General features: G+C 42.3%; 2 protein-coding genes across 2 annotated transcripts in view; both read left to right on the plus strand.

Moving 5' to 3' along the window:
• The window catches only part of pkma (pyruvate kinase M1/2a), a 323,744-nt gene that overhangs the window by 8,059 nt on the left and 292,801 nt on the right, over window positions 1-22,884 (plus strand). The gene's annotated exons all lie outside the window — the stretch shown is intronic.
• Window positions 5,703-21,056, plus strand: slc12a4 (solute carrier family 12 member 4). The gene is made up of 24 exons (XM_052064416.1): window positions 5,703-5,983; window positions 11,210-11,304; window positions 11,414-11,545; window positions 12,201-12,347; window positions 12,829-12,883; window positions 12,997-13,127; window positions 13,875-14,116; window positions 14,188-14,402; window positions 14,522-14,686; window positions 14,862-14,960; window positions 15,052-15,109; window positions 15,176-15,350; window positions 15,463-15,581; window positions 16,001-16,099; window positions 16,251-16,370; window positions 16,542-16,646; window positions 16,734-16,902; window positions 17,018-17,213; window positions 17,870-18,039; window positions 18,126-18,257; window positions 19,349-19,456; window positions 19,557-19,747; window positions 19,889-20,022; window positions 20,106-21,056. The coding sequence occupies exons 1-24, from the start codon at window positions 5,854-5,856 to the stop codon at window positions 20,195-20,197; spliced, it is 3,279 nt and encodes a 1,092-aa protein (XP_051920376.1). The 5' UTR covers window positions 5,703-5,853; the 3' UTR covers window positions 20,198-21,056.

Below are 22,884 nucleotides of genomic sequence, written 5' to 3' on the forward strand. Positions count from 1 at the left end.
CTAACCAACAGTACGTTCTGGTATCCTTTCCACATCTCTTACAGTACTGGCCTCTCTCTCAGTACCCCCCCCCCCAGCCCCCCATGCTCTTGTTTTACTTTAATGGATGTATAGAGTCAGACAGAAAAAATTTATTGGTTTGATCCTTTCCCACAGTTCGGTTTTGAACTTGTAGTTTTGGCAATCTGAACCTTGAGTCACTTGAGCTTGTTTTTATACTTTGTAAAACTCAAGTGCAACAGGAACTTTCTTGAGTGGGTTTTGTTGTGTTGCTGAGTGGGAGCCTTTCAGAACGGCTGACTCTGCTGGGCCTCTCTTTTTTCAGCCTGCTGCACTACGATGTGGGCTGTCATCAGAGTGACCTTTTTGCTACACTGATAAGGCTAACAATGTCCACTCCTGCACATTTGGTCTTGGCTCAGCCTTGTGTCCTCATATGAGTGAAAGTAAGTATCAGATACACACAGGGGGATATCTCTATCTATCTATCTATCTATCTATCTATCTATCTATCTATCTATCTATCTATCTATCTATCTATCTATCTATCTATCTATCTATCTATCTATCTATCTATCTATCTATCTATCTATCTATCTATCTATCTATCTATCTATCTATCTATCTATCTATCTATCTATCTATCTATCTATCTATCTATCTATCTATCTATCTATCTATCTATCTATCTATCTATCTATCTATCTATCTATCTATCTATCTATCTATCTATCTATCTATGAAAATCACCTCATGAAAACTCATATTTTTTTATGAACAAACTCCTAGTAACAGAATACAAGTCCTAATGAGGATAAGGTCATGGATTTCGTAACAATAGAGTGCAGTCAGTGGATAGTGGACTGTTTCTGTTGAGGCAATGAGGGGCACTTGAGCTTTACAAAGTATAAAAACAAGCTAAAGTGAATCGGATTCAGGTTGCTGAATTTAAATTTTAAACTGTCAAAATCCCCCCCCCCCCCCCCCCCGCCCAACCCCCGCCTAAAACAAAATGGATCTTTGACAAAACAAACTAGCACTTGAAAAACAAATAATTCAAAGCAAATAAAAACATAACCTCAGAAGAAAAAAAATAATAATAATTGAAGACAAATAAATGAAACAGTGGACGCAGCAGAAATTTAAAGACTTTTTGTTAACAGATCAAGAAATATAAAATGCGTATCCATATAGAAACTTTAAAGCCTCCTGACTGGTCAAACGTTTTTTTTTTTTTTGTCACCGTTGGGCTTCTCAAAGGTCAATACAGCTCCAACTTTAGCCAAACGTGTTCAGCCGATCGAAGTTGATGTGCAGCCTGTCTTTCTTGGCAGCCCCATGCAGCTGTAATGTAATTGGGCCAAAACAAGGTCATTCTTTAACATCTTTTCTTGATTGGGACAACTTGTCCCATGCGCTTGATCCAATTGTCAGTTGTGAATGCCTTATGCTTGTTGCTATGTTAGCAAAACTCCAACTCGGTGAGTATCTCATTGATTGTACCAGTGAGGACAAACTGAAATGGCCACATTTTAGTTACCATTTCCCTTGTAGGGCCATTATGACTGAAATCATATCAAGAAGTCAAGAATAACAATTTATTCAACTATTGTTTAAGTGACTGAAATGAGCAGTTTGATACGAAAAGGCTTCCAGTGTCTCTCTTATTTATTACATTTGAGGATTTTGGTACATATTTTAGCAAGCATCATGGAAGTTGCCATGTTTGATTTGCTTTTGCGGGCCACATAAAATGATGTGGCGGGCCAGATCTGGCCCCCGGGCGTTCACTTTGATACCGTGCTCTAGCACAACCATAAAAAAGGGGGGGGGGGGGGGTGAAGGAAAATGATCCTGAAAATAAAGCTGGAGCAGTGAATAAAAAGAGGAATCAATAAATAATATCAGGCTCATATTTTTTATGTCAATAAATAATGAAATAAAGTAATCCTCCAAGACAAGTTTCTCCTATGGGAGACCTAATAAAAAGTCTAGTCAAGTCAATAACTTCCGCCAGGAAAAATACTTTGCTCCTCTTCTATTAATATAGTCATGTACTGTAAGTACAGTAGTTTTAATAAAACTGATACAGTGAGGCCAAAATCATCGGCATGCTTTTCTAACTCATTTTGACACTAAACAAAAAAAACCCCACAAAAAATTATGTAAAAAGTACAAAAGGAAAAGGAAAAAGTGAGACACCAACTAAACTGAACTAATTTCTTTTTTTTTTGCTGTTCTCTATATACTATTGATTGAAAACCCTTGCTACTCGGTATATAATCCATCCCAGTGTTGCTTACAAAATAGCCCTCACTACTTGCTTTCACTTCACTTCCAATCATCATGAGTACTCCATGTGTTTATTGTGATAAATGATACCATCTTGGCAGCCCCAGAAGCACTTGGCTTAAGGGCAGAATAGCACCTTTGGGACACTTTGTGTATGAATGGCCTTCGGCACCCTCTATGATACACTTCCTGTTTCCGCAGCCCCTGTATGTTTCCTCCATCAGACTCTTGTATGTACTCTTAACACCGTGCGTTTACCTACCACCTTCATTTCATACCCTTTATTGACATAAGTTAAAAAAAGTAGGGCATGTTTCCTGTCTTGGAGACATAAATCTAATGGACGCCATTTTCTGAGGGCAATAAAAGATGCGACCATATGGTAAAGTCTTATCGCAGCTCCCTTTTGACCTCGGGTGGAGAAAATTTATTTCCAGAAAAAACGGAAACATGCACAGCAAAACAATGTAGCTGGTGGGAATTGTCACCTGAATCCAATGTAAGGTTGAGAAAGTGGACAGTATATAGTACAGTACATGGTGAACCCGAGGTACTAATAGTCTACTTTGTTAGTGTACACAAATACATTTGTGCTTATCTCTACTAGAGTTTTTCTGAAGATTTTTTTTTGTAACCGGCACAGAGTCAGCTGCGATCTGAGTACACTCGTCCAGCTGTCCTTTCCAGTCATTATCTGATCTGATCTCACCGTAATTTGAACAGCACAACAGATTGGTTGTGAAGTAACTCAGTAAAATTAATACTCCCCTGCCTCAAACCAGTTTCAGATTTTTGGGGAAAATTTTACCGACATACACGTTTTTGTACTGTACAACCTAAGATGCACCACAAGAGGATGACAAACTCCTGGTTCATAGGATAGTAGTAATTGGCGTGCATATTTTTGCTGAGTGACGATTAAAAAAAAAGAAAAAAGGCAGCCATTTGTTAAACTTTCTTTATTGTTTGGATAATATTATAAGGCTAGTTTGAAATCAGGTTTCAGTGTTTTACAACTTTGGGTCAAGTTTTGAATAGGGACAAAGTTTTTCACGTCAGGTATCTGTATGCCGTTTTTTCAATGTCTTCAAAAGGCAAGGTCATCAAAGGCACTTTTGAGAGTCCCATTTCACCACAAAAGGGTGGCACGGTAGTCAACTGGATAGCACATCCGCCTTACAGTGCAGTGGTGCAGAGTTTGATTCTGGCTCCGGCCTTCCTGTGTGGAGTTTGTTCGTCGGGTTGGTTCTAGCGCTGAAGTTTTGTACCACTTTGTAGTTGTATTTTCCCAGGGTCATTAGAACAATTACAGCCTGTTCTTTGGTTTTGCAGAAAAGCCGCCACAAGCAGCTATTGTGTGACCATTGCAAACAGTCTTGTGGCAGCCATGTCAAGCTATTGATGGCAGCCAAAGTTAATTGGATTGTCTTAAGCCCCCTCAGGCTCAGTAGAAAATCCAAATCAATGTCATTGGCCGACAGAAGCAATTGGAGCTTAGGCTTCACTCCCAATTTGAGTCATGAAGTTACATTCATTTGTGCTTTATCTTATGTCTGTTTGAATAGCAGACATGGACGACTGAGGTAAATGATGCACTGTCTGGGAAATGCCAGTTAAACAATTTTTTGATGTTACATTCCCACCCAACATAAGAGGTAATTAGGAGTGACAGTTTGACTAGTCGTGCTTTGTAAAGTATGTATTTAATGTCAGAAATATTCTGTAGAAACAGAAAACATGTCTTTTTTTTTTCTTTACCAAAACGCACATAATTTATAAAAGGTACATCTGTCATATCTGACCAGACCTAATACAACAAATAATATAACGTACAAAGTTAATAAAGCTTGTTTTTGACTGAGAGGCCACAATTTGTTCACTATTGTCGTTTTGAAAGATGCACTGCATCATCATGCTGTTTCATTTTGTTATCCGAACTCTTTTGTAGGAACCCATTAAATGTAATTGTGCCTATTTTTTGGGGCTGCAGCTCTGTCATCATAAGTCTGACCTCTAGTGGTCATAATCAAGCAGTAAACTTGGCAGCACTGTGCACAAGTGAGGCGATCCAACGTTGACATCTAGTGGTTGACAACATTAGTTACCAGTCAGAAGTTTTTAGTCCCGGTATTTTTCAGACAGCTGAAGCAGCACAATTTGTTTTTTAACCATATTGGCTATGACGTCAAAGCGCCTTGGTTCTCCTTCAAGAGCAAATAAGTGTTGCTTAAGTTTTCTAACCTTCGTAATTTTTATCATGTATTTTACTTACAATTATAACAAGCCGTCATATTAGTAAAAACACAATGCGCCAACTACGCACTCATGGGAAGAATGAAAACCACATCTGGCTTTGGGTTTTCTCTGTGCTATGTCAGTTTTGAGATCATACCTCTGTCATCGTTCTGTTAACAAACAGGGATCCACATTTCTAGTAGCGTATTTTTAATCAAGGTTTGTAAACATAAAAACTGTGATTTCCATGTCACCCCCCCCCCCCCCAAAAAAAATAACAACCAAACAAACACTCATTTCATTGAGTAGCTAGATGGGGAGAAAACAACTCATTCTACATTGTGTCTGGCTCATTCCATATTTGATAACATGGTCCACTAATGTATTGTCGCTCTGATGTAAGGAGTGATTCTATTTATCAATCTCCTTCAACCTTCACCTTCTTGTCCTCTTCTCCCTCATCCTTCTTCACCTCCAGGTGTTCTTCTTTGGCTTCCTCACCTCACTCTTCTCACTCCTCTCACTCTTCCTGCTCCCTCGACACCGACACCTGTGGTAATACAGTACTTGCAGGCTGACTTGTGTTGTCACCGATGTGTACAAAATGGGTGTCCTCTGTCATAAAGGCTGTCATATTCCATGGAAATTGATAAATCGAAACTGGGCACCGAAATCCATCCTCAATCGGACTGTGTTCCAAAGGCCATTTGTCTTGCGATTCCAATAAATTTTACAATTTTGCGATTTTACAATAAAAGTAAAAGAGCTCAGTCATAAAGTGCCATCCAAAAAGTGTCATTGGCAAGCTCTTTGATGGCTGTCTTAACATACGTTCTGCTTAGATCAGATCGACCGCTTTTATGGTTTTAGGACTATTCTTGGAGTGCGGGGGCAGAGAGTTAATGGTAGTGCAAACTTTCAATTTGTAGGTACAGCTCTCATTGATTCTGGCGTATTTTCCAGACTGCCACGTAGCAGTCAAAAAACCCACAGAGCAGGGACTGTCCGGACCCTTGAACACACCACGTAAACTCTGTTGGCTCAAATCGGGATCACACACAAGCCAAGGGGGGTTACCCTTAACTTTACAAGGAGAGGATAACTTCATTTAACCCAATCCCGTTTGGGACACTCCTCTTTCTGCTTCTTTCCCAGCAAAAACTTTACATCAGGAAGGGGGGCGGGGGGCCGGGCCGTGGGCGTGGAGTACAAGCATACGCGGTCCGGGGGAAATGAGCCCAGGGTAGTGGAATGTAGTTGCCATTCGTGGGAAGAGGAGCTAACAGTTAGCCTGCTAAACCTAGCCGGAGTTGGGGGGATGAAAACATGCCTCACTTCACGGTAGTACCCGTGAAGGATAGAGCCCTGTCTGGCTATGACAGTCTGGAGGGGATCAACTCGGTGGACCACGGGGACGGTGGACCACCGGATAATCAAGACACCGTCAGCTCTGACGGTAAGCCGCACAACTTTGTCAAAGTTTGGAATCAGTGGTGATACTTGGAAGCGAGATTAGCTCATCGTGGCGAGCCCGTCTCCTGAACAGCTGGTTGGGCGGTTACCATGGCGATTATACCGCGACTACTAACCAGTTTTTCAAGCTTCCGTCTGTTTGCAAATCGCTAGAAAAAGTTTTTCAAAAGTAGGTTAAACCCAAACGCAGTGGGAAAGTGGTGAGAACTACACAACTGGGGTGTGCTGATAGAGCACCACAAAAAGGCCTCAAGAGGCGGCCGGTAGAAAAGATGGTGCTCTTGTTTTTGTGCCGAGGGAGGATTTGCTTTTACCAAAATGGGCTGCAGCGCATTTCTGCCCCAGCTTGTCACTCACGTGTTTCTACCGTGTTCACACAAGAAAGAACAAAGCAAAGAGACGGAGCAAGGCAAGAGGAGTATGATTATGTGGGATTTTTATATGGGCTCTAGGAAAGAAAAACATGTGATGGAATAAAAGACTCACATTGGGTGCGGTCTTTGAAATGAACCTGACAGAACCAAAGGCCACACTTTGTACACACCCACAGACTGTCTGCCTGCTTTTTAAATTTTATTTCAAAGTGAATTGAATGCATACTGGCACAGCCTAAAGACTCACTTAAAAATATCACAAATAAATTCATCTGAACACTTCTTCTAGTTCTTCTGAAAATTACACAGATTTCCTTTGGGTACAATTGTGGAACTTTGTATTATTTTACTTGGAAATGATTTTAAAACACATTAAATTGCATGAAGAAGGCATGGCAGAGAGCTAGTACACAGCATTTTAAAGGCAATTGCAGGGTTCAACGACATTAACAGTGGCTGGGGGGGCAATACGTAACTCTGTTGAGTCACCCAAAGTTCAGTGACACTGGCCTGTCTAGGCATTGCACATTTCTTATATAAATATGATGAAAGCAGCACAGTCTTGCGTTTGGAATATTTATTAGTTGATAATTGGATCATACATTTTTTTTGGTAAAAAAAATAAAAATAAATAGCCCCCAAAATGTAAAATGTAACATATTCAGTTTCTTTTTATACTGCAAAAAATATCCATACCATCCAAAAACAATCAACAGAAGTAATATTGTCTCCACAGGGACAGTGTGTAAGAATATATTGTTTTTTTCAGTGTTCATTATTTATAAAAGACACTTCACCTCAGTAATATTAAAAAAAATGTTTATCACATCGACGTACAGTAACTATAGGTGAGGTAGATTATGTTTACATAGGGCGCACCTCCCCAACAGGATGCTGCCATGCTTTGCCGCCATCTTTCTGCTACGGATACCCGAAGGAGACAAACTTAGTGAAAGTAGTTTTCAACATCATGACTGAGCAAGTGCAACAAATGCAATCCACTTATTTAATCACTTGAGGGAATACAATAAGTTGTTTCTGTTGATAAAGGCTGAACGGACCCTGGCTATTCGATTGCAACATTTGCAACGCAGCACGCCAATGCAGTTGAAATGTGACTGTGTGTTGACTTTTCCCATGAAGGGCTGTCTCTGTGAGTGTTATGCACTACTTTGACGCTGAACCCTCTCAACTTGTTGCTGCGCAGTGAGCTTCCTGAAGCACTGACATCCCAGTCTGCATTTCGCTGCCATGACATGCAGTCATAAAAGGAAGTGAGACTGCTGTGAATCAGGAGAACAGACGCATGCTATAATAAGGCCTTGTAAACAGTTTACGACATGGCCATGGAGATGTACTCTAACAATGTCATCAATGCAAAAGATGTGGCGGAGGACCTTCTCGGTTCATTGTGAGCCGATTGCAGTTGCTGTCATTGTTTTTGTGCTTGACATTTGCCTGCGGAGTTGCATTGAGCTTAATTTTAACTGTAGGTCATTGCAGAAACATTTGTGTTCTCACGAGTGTTAAGTAGGAATATAAATGTGAATGTGAATGGCTGTTTGTCTATGTGTGCCCGGCGATTGACTTCTGAAGAGTCCGAGGTGTACATGCCTCTCGCTCAAAGTCAGCTGGGATATGCTCACCTGCGACCCTAAAATGGACAAGCTGTGTATAAAATGGATGGATGGATAGATAGTAAATGACGCATTTGTGCCCGAAGTCATTTTCTGTTCTATTGTGGGAATGATGATCTTATACACGTAACCCGGGAGGAACTGACACAGTTTAACGTCATCCTCAGCCTATGAAAACACCTCTGTTCGGTCCAGAAACAGGCCACCGCCCATAACACTGCGATCATTGTGGTAGAGCCAAAAGAGCACACTCATACATTCGCCACATTGGGCGGATAGTTTGCAGTTGCGCAATGTGACCGTTGGCAACCTCTGTCCATGCTTTCCTACTCCGTTAGGTTTATCATCACACACATGTTTAGCCTTGGGTTCCTGTGTTGTGATGACCGCGTAGAAGCATACAGAGTTCATTGGATCACGCTAAGTCCGCCTTTTGCTCATCATTATCGCAGATCAGCGCAAATATGTTTTGCTGTGCATCTCAGCAGGTTCACATTCTTCAGATGTTGTTCTGCATGGAAGACATCCAATGAGGCTGGATTAGCTTGTGGCTAAAGCTACAGCATTTGTTACATGAAGAAAGGTTAACAAATGAACGCAGGTGCTTGGTTTATACACCGATAGAGTAAAATAGTTATCAAGATAAAATCCTTATTTATTGTAAACTGTATTTAACCATATAGTTGCTGGGGATGTTTATGTACTGCCCTGTAGCATGAGCTTGACATGTATTAGGGATAAGGCAGGGGTGCCCAACCAGTCGATCACGATACTGAACCCTGAGCATCCTATCAGTTTCATTTTCACAAAAAAGTAATGAAAAAAATGAACTAAAATAAAAAGCAGGTGACCTTTGATCTACGGTGGCGTGCAACTCGCATCACCGGAAGTTGTCAGCAATCTGCAATTGTAGCTTGTAATTGTAGCTTGCAATTGTAGCGATCAGAGCTGTTGCCATGTCTCATTTGTTCAAAATTGTCATTCAAAGTTTGTTTCATCTGCAATTCACCAATTTACTGCAGCCGTTTAACAAATCAGTGAATCATCATGTTCGTCAAAAACACAGAAAGAAAGGTCTCTGTTTAGAATTATCTGTCATTGTGCTCTGTGAAATTGAAAAGTGGTATCTGTACTTGGTATCGGTATATCTGAGTATTAGAGAGTGACAACACATACCGGTATCATCCTGAAAAAAAAAGTGCTATCTACCATCACTTGTTAATTGTCACGTAAAAAGGTATTTGCCGCTAATATAAGTGAGTTAGCATCATCAACCTTAGCTTTACAGATGTCACAAGTCCCGTGCAGGCAGTATGTGTTGTACATGTGGAGTGACACATGGTCACATTGTAAATGTAACTGCAGCAGGGAAAAGTGTCGCAATTTCGGGTGCTGTGTTTATTTATTTTGGTGCAGCCGGTGATTATTTTGGACAGGGCTTCTACTTGAGCGAAGAGCACCATTTCGGCCAATACGTTATCATCAAAGAAAAGCTGATTTACTGTATTGAGTGTAGAATTTGGGAGTCTTCCTATATTTGGAAGGAATATCAGAGTATTTATGCAGTGGGGTAGAAAGTGTATTCAATAGGAAATAGATTAAGCTAATCTGCTTCTCGGTGTTAAACCTTTAATTCAATCGTTAAAGGGGAAGTTGAGCAGATAAGAGGCTTTTCCAATAAATAGCTGATGGACACTTACACCGTTGAGAAAGTGCAGAAGGCAGCCACAACATGATATTACATCAGAGCTCCAGACTGCCCCTATATCCAAACTCAACAAACTCTTCAATCAGGCCTGGACAAAAATGATCACTTAATAATTTGTTGCACAACCTTTTGAGTCAATAACCTAAGCAAGTAAATTGGCTCACTTTTCATGAGCAAGCTGCTCCACTTGTCGCAGATTTGAAGGGCGTTTTCACCAGACGGCATGTTTCTCTGCCTCTTCCGCAGATTTCCAATTGAATTTAGATCTGATGTAGCTCTGTTTTTTTGGTCATTATCCTGTGCCCAGTTGTAGCAAAGAAAACACGAGAGCCTCCTCCATGTTTCACTGTCGGTATAGTGTTCTTTCTGTGTGTATGCTTTATTTTTTTTTCATCTGTGAACATGAGCTGAGGTGCAAGAAGACACAGCGTGCTTTATCTTAGCACAACAATACATTAATATCAGAGAGCAACTGGTTGTGTGACAGCAACAAGGTTTTAATTAAAACAATATAATACATACATTTCATAAGGGCAAGGAAATATTCTTCCAAGTATAAAGGGATGAATACATATGGCGCTTCAATGTAATTACTTCAAATGGACACTAGATAGCAGTGTTGTGCTCTTTTTTTGTTTTTAATGCTCCACCTAGCTGCACCTCATCTGTGTAGCATCTTGTTGGTGGTAAAACCATACTCTATGTGTGTATTTAGTAACACTGTAAATACACTTCACTCACATACAGAGGCGCCCAAATTTCGTTGTACTCTATACAATGACAAAAGCGATTCTGATTCAGTGCAATGAGCACTGCCTCTTCATGCGCCACATGTTGGGTCAGGCTCTGCAGTGGGTGTTGACCCAGGGTGAGCGGGTGTCCTGGATTGTAGTTGGTGATCGGAGTGCAGCGTGCACAACACCGCTCATAACTATGCTGAGCCTCAGTGACACCAGCAGCAGCACCACTGCAGCACTGAGCACAGGTGAGTGAGGGCGAGACATATTTATTATTAACCCGTGGTGCTGCAGGAGATTATTTCTTGAAACACTTTTTTTGCCCCCTAAGCGGATGTAAGATTTTATTTTACTTTTGGCATTTCGGGTTAATACATTTGTATGCAAACATTTTTAGCTAGGGTTCGGTGCTTTCCTGTGTGGTACGTTTGTGTGGAGTTTGTTTTGTTCTATATTCCGAAATCATGCATGTTAGCTTAATTGAAGACACTTATCAAAATTGCCCAATCAGTACACTCCCTTCCAAAAGTATTGAGACCGCAATGGCGATCAGTACAGGGTATACTCCACCTTTTACTCTTACTCAGCTAGGACGGGCTTCAAGCTCAGCTGCAGCCCTACTCAGGACAACCGCTACAGAAAATCGATGGTTGGTAGTTATTGCAATGGAGTGAGAAATATATGTCTGCAAACCTGCTCAAAGTACATCCTCATATCGACTGAATTCTAGCTTGCATTGTTTTTCAATTATAGGACATGGCAATCATAAAGAAGACAGCCCCTTTCTCAACAGTCCTGACGAGAAGAATAAGAATGACTTCTACGATCGGAACCTGGCCCTGTTCGAGGTATTTTGATCTTTGGTTGTCAAATTCGATAAACGACCTCATCTTTTATTTATTTATTTATTGCATGATTTCTTCCCCCCCCCCATTCTTCTGCTCTTTCTGCATTCAGGAAGAGCTGGACATCCGACCCAAGGTGTCATCTCTGCTCAGTCGTTTGGTCAGCTACACAAACATTACCCAGGGAGCGAAGGAGCATGAGGAGGAGGAGAGCGCGGGAGCCTCGCAAAGAAAGACTCCTAAGGTCAGTGCCTTTATAAAATTATCCTCCACCTACAGCGCTTTCCCTTCCAACTTTTGGATGAAAACTTGCTGACAGATTGGCCGACAAGCTTGGCTTTAATACAATGGACCCTCTTAGGTCTGACATTCTCCAATTTAGGACTGATTTGTTGAGATTAAAAAAAAAAATCTGCCTAGATTAGATATGAAATAGATATGAAATAAAAATACATTGAAACTGTTCCGGGATTTTTTTTGTATTAAAAAAAAAGTTTTTGTGTGAATGTGAAGCTGATCGGATGCTTAGGGTGGGGTGTATACGTCAAGTCAAGTCAAGTGTATTTATATCGCACTTTCAAACAGCCATCGCTGCATACAAAGTGCTGTAGGTGGAGCAATTTAACATGCACAATAAACCGTGAGACAAATCGGTAATAAAAACGGTAGAAAGCACCAAACAGTAAAACCAAGAACCGGTGATCCTAATGTGTTGAAGCAATGTAGAAAATTGGACATGGGATAGGGTCCACTGTTCATGCAAGAGCTGAAACATTCTGCTCTGACCTTTAAAGAGTACAACCATCAATAATGATCATCAATACTGATGTTTCCTGAATTGCTCAATAATCACCCACCGCTCTCTCTTTCTCTCTCTCTCTCTCTCTCTGCCTCACCAGACCCCCAACATGGGCACTCTGATGGGCGTCTATTTGCCCTGCCTACAGAACATTTTCGGGGTCATCCTTTTCCTGCGGCTGACGTGGATCGTCGGGGTGGCCGGCATCATGCAGTCCCTGCTGATTGTTATCATGTGCTGCACATGTGTAAGTGTGCACAAGCAGACACGCACTAACTAGGCTAATATGCCGGGTGGATTTCACCACCAATGTGGGTCATAAGCCTGTGCCGACTGCGTACCGGTCAATAAAATACACTCACACGCCACATTTGGTATACCCCGCCCAATACAATAGCTAGATTAAAAAGTCGGTCTTGACAAAGATACTACAGACAGAGGTCAACGATATGTTTTCTGTTGTAGTGAATAGGTGGCCCACTTTGACTTTTCTGCAGAGCGCGCCTCCATTACCTCCCACCGTTTTACATAATCAGTGTTGTACTCGTATGTATTTTCCAGGGCACGGCATTGATATATTGATCATTTCAGGAGAGATTATGCTCAGTCATTTGGAAGCTGATGTACCCGAGCGTCACTTTGATGGGTGGATGTTAGCGTGCCACACAGATGTTCCGTTGCGACAACCTTTTTTTTTTTTTACTGCACTGTGCCGTTCTCTTTTGCAGACCATGCTCACGGCCATATCAATGAGTGCAATTGCAACAAATGGTGTTGTTCCAGGTAATGTTTGAATCACCGTGGCCATACATCGACTGATAGTCTTGCATTCAAAACAAAACATAAAACTGCATTTGGGAGCATCTGGTTTGTAAGCATGCGTTTCCTTTTTCTAGCTGGTGGGGCCTACTTCATGATCTCGCGCTCTCTGGGTCCAGAATTTGGAGGAGCCGTGGGCCTGTGCTTCTATCTTGGCACTACCTTTGCTTCCGCCATGTACATCCTTGGAGCCATTGAAATATTCTTGGTCAGTTTTAAACACAGGAACCATATTTGGCGCCATCAACTAGCGTTGAAGATGCCAGAATTTCTCTCTGTAAAGAAGAAGAACCACCTAATGTGTTTGCTCAAATTGTGGCCTTGGCTCTGATAGACAACAAAGAAGTAGCCCAAGTGACTGTAATTACTGATACCTTTACCATGACACATGAAGTGTGTGGTTAAATGTGATCAAATATTGACTTTTTTTTGAAAAGTTGAATATTACCTCAATATTTATTCATTCATTCATCTTCCGAGCCGCTTGATCCTCACTAGGGTCGCGGGGGGTGCTGAAGCCTATCCCAGCTGTCTTCGGGCAGCAGGCGGGGGACACCCCGAATTGGTTGCCAGCCAATCACAGGGCACACAGAGACGAACAACCATCCACGCTCACACTCACACCTAGGGACAATTTAGAGTGTTCAATCAGCCTGCCATGCATGTTTTTGGAATGTGGGAGGAAACCGGAGCACCCGGAGAAAACCCACGCAGGCCCGGGGAGAACATGCAAACTCCACACAGGGAGGCCGGAGCTGGAATTGAACCCGGTACCTCTGCACTGTGAAGCCGACGCGCTAACCACTGGACTACCGGGCCGCCCCCTCAATATTTAATGACGAGAAAATTAATCTCCAATCAATTTAACAGTAGAGTGCGCCAAAAATCATCTTGTATTTCGGTGAGTCCCATGTAAGGGATAAAATGTCATATATTTCTGTATTTCTTTTCATAGCAATATCTATTACCTCAAGCCGCCATCTTTCATGCCGCAGACCACCACGGCACTGACAGCGCGATGCTGAACAACATGCGCGTCTACGGCACCATCTGCCTCGGTATCATGGCTGTGGTGGTTTTCGTGGGTGTCAAATATGTCAACAAGTTGGCCTCCCTCTTCCTTGCCTGTGTCATCATCTCAATCGTCTCCATCTACGCCGGCGCGATCAAGTCTATCTCTCACCCACCAGAGTTCCCGTAAGTTTGTGGAAGAGATATTTGAAATATTTTGCTGAGTTTATTTCACTGTTTTCCTGTTATCGCTTTAGGATCTGCATGCTCGGCAACAGGACCTTGGTCAGAGATCGTTTCGATGTGTGTGCAAAGACCGTCACCATCGGTAACACGACAGCACCCAGTCAACTCTGGGACCTGTTTTGCCTCCCGGGGAACTTGAGCAGTGCGCAGTGCGATGACTACTTCCTGCAGAATAACGTCACAGAAATCCAGGGCATTCCCGGACTAGCTAGTGGAATATTTAGAGGTATACAGTGTTGCTGTGGTGAAGTGTGCAAGTGTAAAAAGAAGTTAAGCACTATTCATTGTAAAATGTTTAAACAATCGACTTTAATAACACGTGAACATGTCTTTGGTTTCTGTCAGACAATTTATGGGCCGACTACATGCACAAGGGGGAGATCCTGGAGAAGGGTGGCCTCGCGTCAGTGGACTCCCACAGCACCATGGAGAACTTTGGCATGTACGTGTCCGCAGACATCGCCACGTCGTTCATGTTGCTGGTGGGCATTTTCTTCCCTTCGGCCACAGGCAAGTCTCTCCCTCGCGATTGTTAGTGGTGTGATGCAGTTACCGGTACTTTTCAGGGTCTTTGTCTTAAAGAGGAGACTGTAAGCTGTGCTATTTCGGATCGCTTGTGAATTCCATCGACTACAAAGACATTTAACATGACACGTAACCATGATATTGACCTTGTGTTTTGAAGGCATCATGGCCGGCTCCAACAGGTCTGGGGATCTCCGGGATGCTCAGAAGTCCATTCCCATTGGAACCATCTTAGCTATTACCACCACTACTCTTGTCTGTATCCTTATTTTGGGGACCATATTGAGTCAAATCGTTTGGTTCTAAACTCGCCTTGTGTCATCTTAAATTCCTTGACTTTTTGTCTCAAGATTTAAGTTCTGTTATCCTGTTTGGGGCCTGTGTCGAAGGGGTGGTCCTAAGAGACAAGTAAGTCCAGCTATTGAAGAGACCGCGCTTGCGCCTTTATTTCACTCATCCAGTGTGTATCTTCAGATTTGGCGATGCAGTTCGGAACAATTTGGTGGTGGGAACCCTTTCCTGGCCATCCCCTTGGGTCATTGTCATCGGTTCCTTCTTCTCCACGGTGGGAGCAGGTCTACAGACGCTCACTGGAGCTCCGAGACTTCTTCAGGCCATCGCCAAGGACAATATTATCCCTTTCCTCAGAGTGCGACATTTCATGTTGTGGATTATACATATCAGAACAGAACGCAAAGAGCTATAGCATTTTTTTTTATTTTATTTTTTTGCTTTGCTGATTAATTTTTTCTTGGTTGCAGGTGTTTGGTCATGGGAAGATTAACGGTGAGCCAACATGGGCCCTTTTGCTGACTGGCCTCATAGCTGAGCTTGGTATCCTGATCGCCTCATTGGATATGGTGGCTCCGATCCTTTCCATGTAAGCTGACTTGTAGATGTATGCTGGTGTAGATCCAATTAATAAACACAATAGATCAGATTAAAAAAAAGCATGTTTAAAAATCTGACCATAAAAAGGTAAATGCACTGGTACACATGCTGGTTGATACTATTCCGCTCCATTCCAATAATGTTGGGTGCCAACTGGCACGCGGTAAGATTTGAGAAATATCACACCTGTTGCCGGGTCTGGTGGGTCACTGCCTCATTTAGCTCCAATTATAGCAGACTGCATCAGTGATAAGTGCAGTGTGACACCATTGAAAACTAACAGTGTAAGTTTTATTGCTGTAGAAGTGGGCATCATTTTTTTCTATGCGGTTCTTTTGTTGAATTGTACTATTTTGGCCATTTACTGGTTATACTATTCAGACATTTTTGTATTTCCCCCCCTCACAGGTTTTTCTTGATGTGCTATCTCTTTGTTAACCTGGCCTGTGCCGTGCAAACACTTTTGCGCACCCCCAACTGGAGGCCAAGGTTCAGATATTACCACTGGTGAGGACAATCTAAATTTGCTTCATTGCAATTGGGGGGAAAAAAAATGGATTTTGGGTTCCGCGAGAGAGTCGAACACTGTATCTGAAGATTTGAGCATGATTTTGGCCAAGTACAAGTTGCAATGAATTGTTCACAATCTTCCACAAAGGACTCTATCCTTCCTTGGAATGAGCATGTGTTTGGCCCTGATGTTCATCTCATCCTGGTATTACGCTATTGTGGCCATGGGCATCGCTGGGATGATCTACAAGTACATCGAGTACCAGGGGTATGTCCATGGCTTGAATGCTGTTTGACTCTTAGGTCCTCTTAGGTCCTCTTAGGTCCTCTTTAGTCTTACTAAAGAGGACCTAAGAGGACCTTACTTTAGTCTTACCTCTTTTAGTCTTACTTAGCATCATACGGACTTATCTTTTTCCACTCATCCAAACACAAACAGAGCGGAAAAGGAGTGGGGAGACGGCATCAGAGGTCTATCCCTTAGTGCTGCACGCTATGCCCTGTTGAGGCTAGAAGTTGGTCCTCCGCACACTAAAAACTGGAGGTAGAGCTCTGCTGAGTCCTTCATTCAAATTTAGGTCATACCAAATCATCTTGAAAGTAACGATATCCCTGTTGACTGTCCCAACAGACCGCAGCTGCTGGTTCTGTCAAAGCTGGATGAGGACCTCCACATCAAATATCCCCGACTGCTGACATTTGCCTCGCAGTTGAAGGCAGGGAAGGGTCTTACCATCGTGGGATCTGCGATCCAGGGAAATTTCCTGGAAAGTTACGGGGAACTGCAAGCAGCAGAGCAGGTAAAATGGAAGACGGTTCTCAACATTCCTGCGTTGTGTGCGATCAGAACTTTGAGCGCGTTTAATCAGCGGAGGTGATAAGTGGGCCATTACCTGGATTGGTTTATCCCGCCAGACCATCAAGAACATGATGGACATCGAGAGGGTCAAGGGTTTCTGTCAGGTGGTGGTGGCGACCAAGGTGCGGGAGGGTATCATCCACCTGATCCAGTCCAGCGGTCTCGGGGGAATGAAGCACAACACGGTGATGATGGGATGGCCTTATGGCTGGAGGCAAAGCGAGGACCCTCGAGCTTGGAAGACTTTTATCAGTAAGCTTTTGCAACTCAGCTCCATAAACATATGCCCCTGGTTTGCCTGGTAGAATGTAAGTACGGTTCTGTGTTTTGTGTGTATCTGAAAAATTAAAATTTAGAAAGCGAAAAATCTCTTGCTCAAATTAAGAAAAGAACAGACAGGGCGAAAAGATCATTTATATGACAAATGCTTTAAAAGGCTCCAATCATAGTAATGGGGAAATGAGCATCGTGTTTAACCTGGATTCAAAAGCCTTTCCAGGGCAATTCTATGGCGATCTTCAAATATTCTTTTCCTCCAATATCCTCTTTAGAGCTCCGTTCCATTTTTCCTGATTTATTTTAAACCTCAAAATATTGTCATTTAGCGCCTCGACGTAAATTGTTTTGATTTTCAACGATGACCAGGCTTACCTCCAATTGAAATATACTGTAGTTTGCTAGTTTTATATATCCACTCTGCTTTCTTCTCATTGTAACTTTTAAAGGCCTACACTTAACAATTGACTAACTAGTTGCGCTTGAATTGTGAACCATAAGTGAACAACCCGGTATCGTTGCCGCCTGACATATTTTATATAGGGACATCGTGACTCCATGCATTCTCGTGTCCTGGCCCGCTACGATTCAATTAAGCCCTTAATGGCCTTCATGTTCTCATCTCTGCACAGACACAGTCCGTTGCACCACCGCGGCACACCTGGCTCTAATGGTGCCCAAAAACGTGTCGTTCTACCCGAGCAACCACGAGCGCTTCACTGATGGCAGCATTGACGTGTGGTGGATCGTCCATGACGGGGGCATGCTCATGCTGCTGCCTTTTCTGCTCAAGCAACACAAAGTGCGACCAGCATAAATGATATCGATAACACCATTAGGATGAGAGTTTGGTTCGTGAGCTTACGCTTTGTTTTTTTTTTTTCTTAGGTGTGGAGAAAATGCAGAATGCGTATCTTCACCGTAGCCCAGATGGATGACAACAGCATCCAGATGAAGAAGGATCTCGCCACGTTCCTCTACCAGCTGAGGATAGAGGCTGAAGTGGAAGTGGTGGAGATGGTAAGAGATGATCTCTTGCAGCGAGACGTAAGATGTTAATGAACAACACAATAAGTTCACAGCTGTTTATAAAAGACTAGCTGGTTCGCCGCCCTCTGGGCGGCTCATCAGCTAGTTCCTGCGGAAGGCTGGTAAGGTGGTGGTTCGCCGCCCTCCGGGCGGCTCATCAGCTAGTTCCTGCGGAAGGCTGGTAAGGTGGGCCTTCGGCCCACAAAAGTGTTGTTGCTTGGTTCAACTTTTTGTTCATCTTCATTGCTTATCGCGAAAATAAAGAGATGTTTAGCTCTACTAAATAACTAACAATTTTATTGCAATGCTTGTGGGTAGACAAATTTTTTCGCTAAGATGCCCGCGCGATCGTAGTGAGCCACTGCCTGAGCGGCGTAGTGGCGGCGTAGTGGCGGCGCGCAGCGGCGCGGTGAAGTAGGTACGTTTTGAAAAGGGACAGACGGAAGGACAGACCGCGTGCGGGACGACGCGCAATATATATATAGATGGATTTGATTGATACCGTTTTAAAATTTCTTATATGTGTACATTTGTACCAGTTTTATTTATGCTGTAATGCACATTACGAAGAGGACGAGCAAAGTGGTTGGTTGATGAGTTTGTGGGGTGGGTATGGAGGTACGAAGGCGGTTGGTTAGTTAGTTGAGTGTCAGTAAGTCAGTGGCGGTTTTTGTGGGCGCTCGGGGGGGGTGTCAGTTAAGTCTGTTGGTCAGTCGGTTGGGTTGGTAGGTGTATGTTATGATAGTTAAGTAGGTGACTGGTTGGTTAGTTGCGGCTGGTTAGACGATCAGTCTGTTTGTTAGTTTGAGGGATGAGTGGTTTGGGTAGTTGGGTTGGCTATTAGGTGGTTTGGGAATTAAACAAGTAAGGCAGCTGGTTAGTCAGTCCGTCAGTCAGCACATCAGATCAATGTTATGTCAGTCGATAGTTAGGGCGGTTGGTTATATGGGTATGGACGAATTTTTCCAGAAATGCCAATGCACACGTACATTTTTTTTTCAACGTGAGGTGCACCTGAACAATCAAGATGATAATGATTCATTTTTATGCTAATTGCTTAAGAATGTATTCATGCTTTTCAGCATGACAGCGACATCTCGGCATACACTTACGAGCGCACGCTGATGATGGAGCAGAGATCTCAGATGCTGAGGCAGATGAGGCTGTCCAGTGCGGAGAGGAAGAGAGAGGTAACACACACACACACACACACACACACACACACACACACACACGTGTCATCAAGATGTGATGCCTGGAATTCTGACCTTCATCCCTCTCTCCCCACAGGCCCAACTTGTTAAGGACAGACATTTGCTGGTGCGAATGGGTAGTCTGTACTCAGACGAGGAGGAGGACACGTTGGACAGTCCTCTGCCTGACAACATTCAGAGGACGTGGACAAAAGAGAAGTGCGAGGCCGAGAGGAGCATCAGAAATAATGCGCCCGAGAACTTCAGAGAGCTCATGAGCCTCAAACCGTGAGTCACAATTTCACAACATGACACGAGGCTGATTTGCTCATAGGTGTGTGCAAACTCCGCATACAGTGACATTGTGAGGGTGTATAACGACCTTTGCAAACTTTTGAAGAAAATGTATTTGAACATTTATAATTCCAGGGACCAGTCCAACGTACGGCGAATGCACACGGCCGTGAAGCTGAACGAGGTGATCGTCAACAGGTCCCACGATGCTCGGTTGGTGCTCCTCAACATGCCCGGTCCGCCTCGTGACACAGATGGAGACGAGAACTGTATCCTTTTGCCCGCCGTGGCAACAAACGCACCATCAGAGCATTTTTGCCGTTATTGCCTTCACTTTTTTGCCCCACTTCAGATATGGAGTTTTTGGAGGTTTTGACTGAAGGTTTGGAAAGAGTGCTGCTGGTGCGAGGCGGCGGGCGCGAGGTTATCACCATCTACTCATGACCAATCCGAACGGACAGCGGAGGTGCTTCACCATCCCACCGAAAGGCTTAGCTGCTCAAAGGTCGCATTCGAATTTGGTATCTTTGTATAAGATTGTGGTAATGTACATTATCAGAACATTTATTTAGAGCAGTGGTGGCGAACCTTTTTTTTTATTGTGCGTTGTTTCAGTCGTCGGATCACACAGCTGTCGGTTCCACACGCTGATGTGGTGTAAATTATACAATAGAGCAGCAGTAGTGCACACAAGGCCAAGGAGATTTTGATTTCATGGGATTCCGGGGCGGGTGCACACTTTATTTATTTATTTATTTATTTGACTCCTTTTTTTTTTTTTTTTTTTATCCCCTTGGAAGGCAAGAGACTTTTTTAAAAAAAAGATTTAAGTATTCAGTTTGCATGCAACGATGGTTTGTTTGTTTTAACTTATGTTTCTTGTTTGTATATTTCTTTGTATTTCTTTGTCGATAAAGCTTTCATTCACGGATGGCTGAGTCATTCTCTGACTGAACGAGCAATTTTGTTTTTTTCAGGGAGTACAGATGACAAGTTGTGCAGTGACAGAACGGTGCTAATAATTCAGAATTAGATTTACTTTTAAGTCAGTTAAATTGAGCAATTCAATTCATTTTAGTTTTATAATTTGTATTTTAATTCTTTGTTTATCTTTTTTTTCCCTCAAAAGCGAAACTGTCAATGAATATCCACCGTTATAGTTACTTTTATATTGTAAATTAAGGTTGGCAGTAGTGACTTTGGTATGACGTATATTTTTAAACAAAATTTACCACATTCTAAAAAAAGAAAAAAAAAGATTTCTATGACTTGATTCCCTTCAATAAATTATTTTATGATACAATTTTGTGCACTCGTGCTTTGTACTTTTTATACTTCGTGTATTTCATTTAGATACGAACAGAACTTAATATAATGCTACTGTAATTATATTATAGGCGCCTTCTGCTGCTGCTTGTGAATGTTGCAAGAAATGGTTTAGTTCAAACTTTTTCAGTTGCATTACTGATTGATGTTTCCTCACACTAAATGTGATTTGTATGTGTGAATTAGAGTGTACAAATGCGCAATGTGGCAAAGGCCTGTCACCTTCTTTTAACTAGAGATTAGACATGTTCACAATTGATAGAGATTCTCAGATAGCACAATTAAGTATGTTTCCTAGTGGCTTTGAGGAGCTCTGGAATGAGAGAAAAATCTCAAGACAGTGCTTCAAGTGCAACCTAACATTTCCATTATGACCATTAACTTTTAACATTTTAATATGTGCCATTTTATCTGCAGTAGACACAATAACGTGGGTATTTTAAACCAAAACAGTACAGCTATAATGTTTACAAAACTGGCTTTGTAAAAATGTGTCCACCAGAGAGCAGCAACATACAACTGTCATCTTCGGTCAAGGATATTTGCCACAACAGTTAAAACTGTTCATCTATCCGTTTTCTGTGCCACTTGTAAATTAAGCATATTTTAAAGAAATATATATTTCACAGTGCAACTTTCTCTATGCAATACAGCCAAAAGCTAGTGTTTATTTATTTATGTGCTATTTATTTTGGAAGTGGGGCGTGTCCGTCAATTCAGAGGGGCTTGAGGTGAAAAGATTTGACATGAAGGACCAATTATCCATCTTCAACAGTGGCATACTTTTTCAGCAAACGATGTGACATTTTACTGTATGCTTTGAATGGAAAACAAGTGTCGCCATCTGGTGGTCAAATTTACAAATTAAATTTTTTGAAGTATTAGTTTGTTTTCATGCACTGAAGAAAACGGTATGTTGAATTTGCTCAATTTTATTTTATCAAGTGGTTGCACACAGACAAAAAAAAGAGAAAAAACATCTCGATGCAGATACATTTTTTAGGTAGATATTTATCGATTATCTGAACTGCTAATCCTCATGAGGTTTGCAGTCGTGCTGGAGCGCATCCCAGCTGATTTTGGGGCTGTAAGTGGGGTACACCCTGAACCAGTTGTCAGCCAATCGCAGGGCACACAGAGACGAAGAAACCATTCGCGCTCACAATCACACGAAGGACAATATAGATCCATATAGGTCCAATTAACCTACCATGCATGTTTTTGGGATGAGGACATGTAAATTCCACACAGTAAGGCCGGGGCCCGGAATTGAACCCATGACCTCTGCACTGTGGTTTTATTTTGTGCAACTGCTTTACAAAATAAAATTGAGTAAATTCAACTAAAACATTTTTCAGCGTGTAATCACCAGTGAGACGGAAGTGCAGTGACATTTGCTTCGACAAATGGCCTGTTGTTGAATAATTACAAAGTGCCCTCATTTCCTAGCGAGGCTTTAAATAATGCTGAAGTCACAGTTTTGTAACTTGTCATTTCTTCTGCCCTGGATGTTGGCAGCCTCGTGGCCATGTGTTCATTATCTGCTCTTACAGCTTCTGACTCCAACGCTGCAATTACATCCTCAGACGCGCTGATTAATCCAACACAGAGGCTTTATTATTTTAATTATTTATTTTCATTCAAAATGAAAAGAACACTCGCGGTCACTTTACCAAGGAGGAGCTGCTCGTTTACGTCGCTAGACCTTGCGTTACAATGCGACGTTTCAATGACCCCTTCAAAAGTGTTCTCCTAAAATTGTCAATACGTGAGGTGATTAATGTAATGTATTGGATTTCACACAT

Source organism: Hippocampus zosterae, chromosome 4, assembly GCF_025434085.1.
Source record: "Hippocampus zosterae strain Florida chromosome 4, ASM2543408v3, whole genome shotgun sequence".
Lineage (NCBI taxonomy): Eukaryota > Metazoa > Chordata > Actinopteri > Syngnathiformes > Syngnathidae > Hippocampus > Hippocampus zosterae.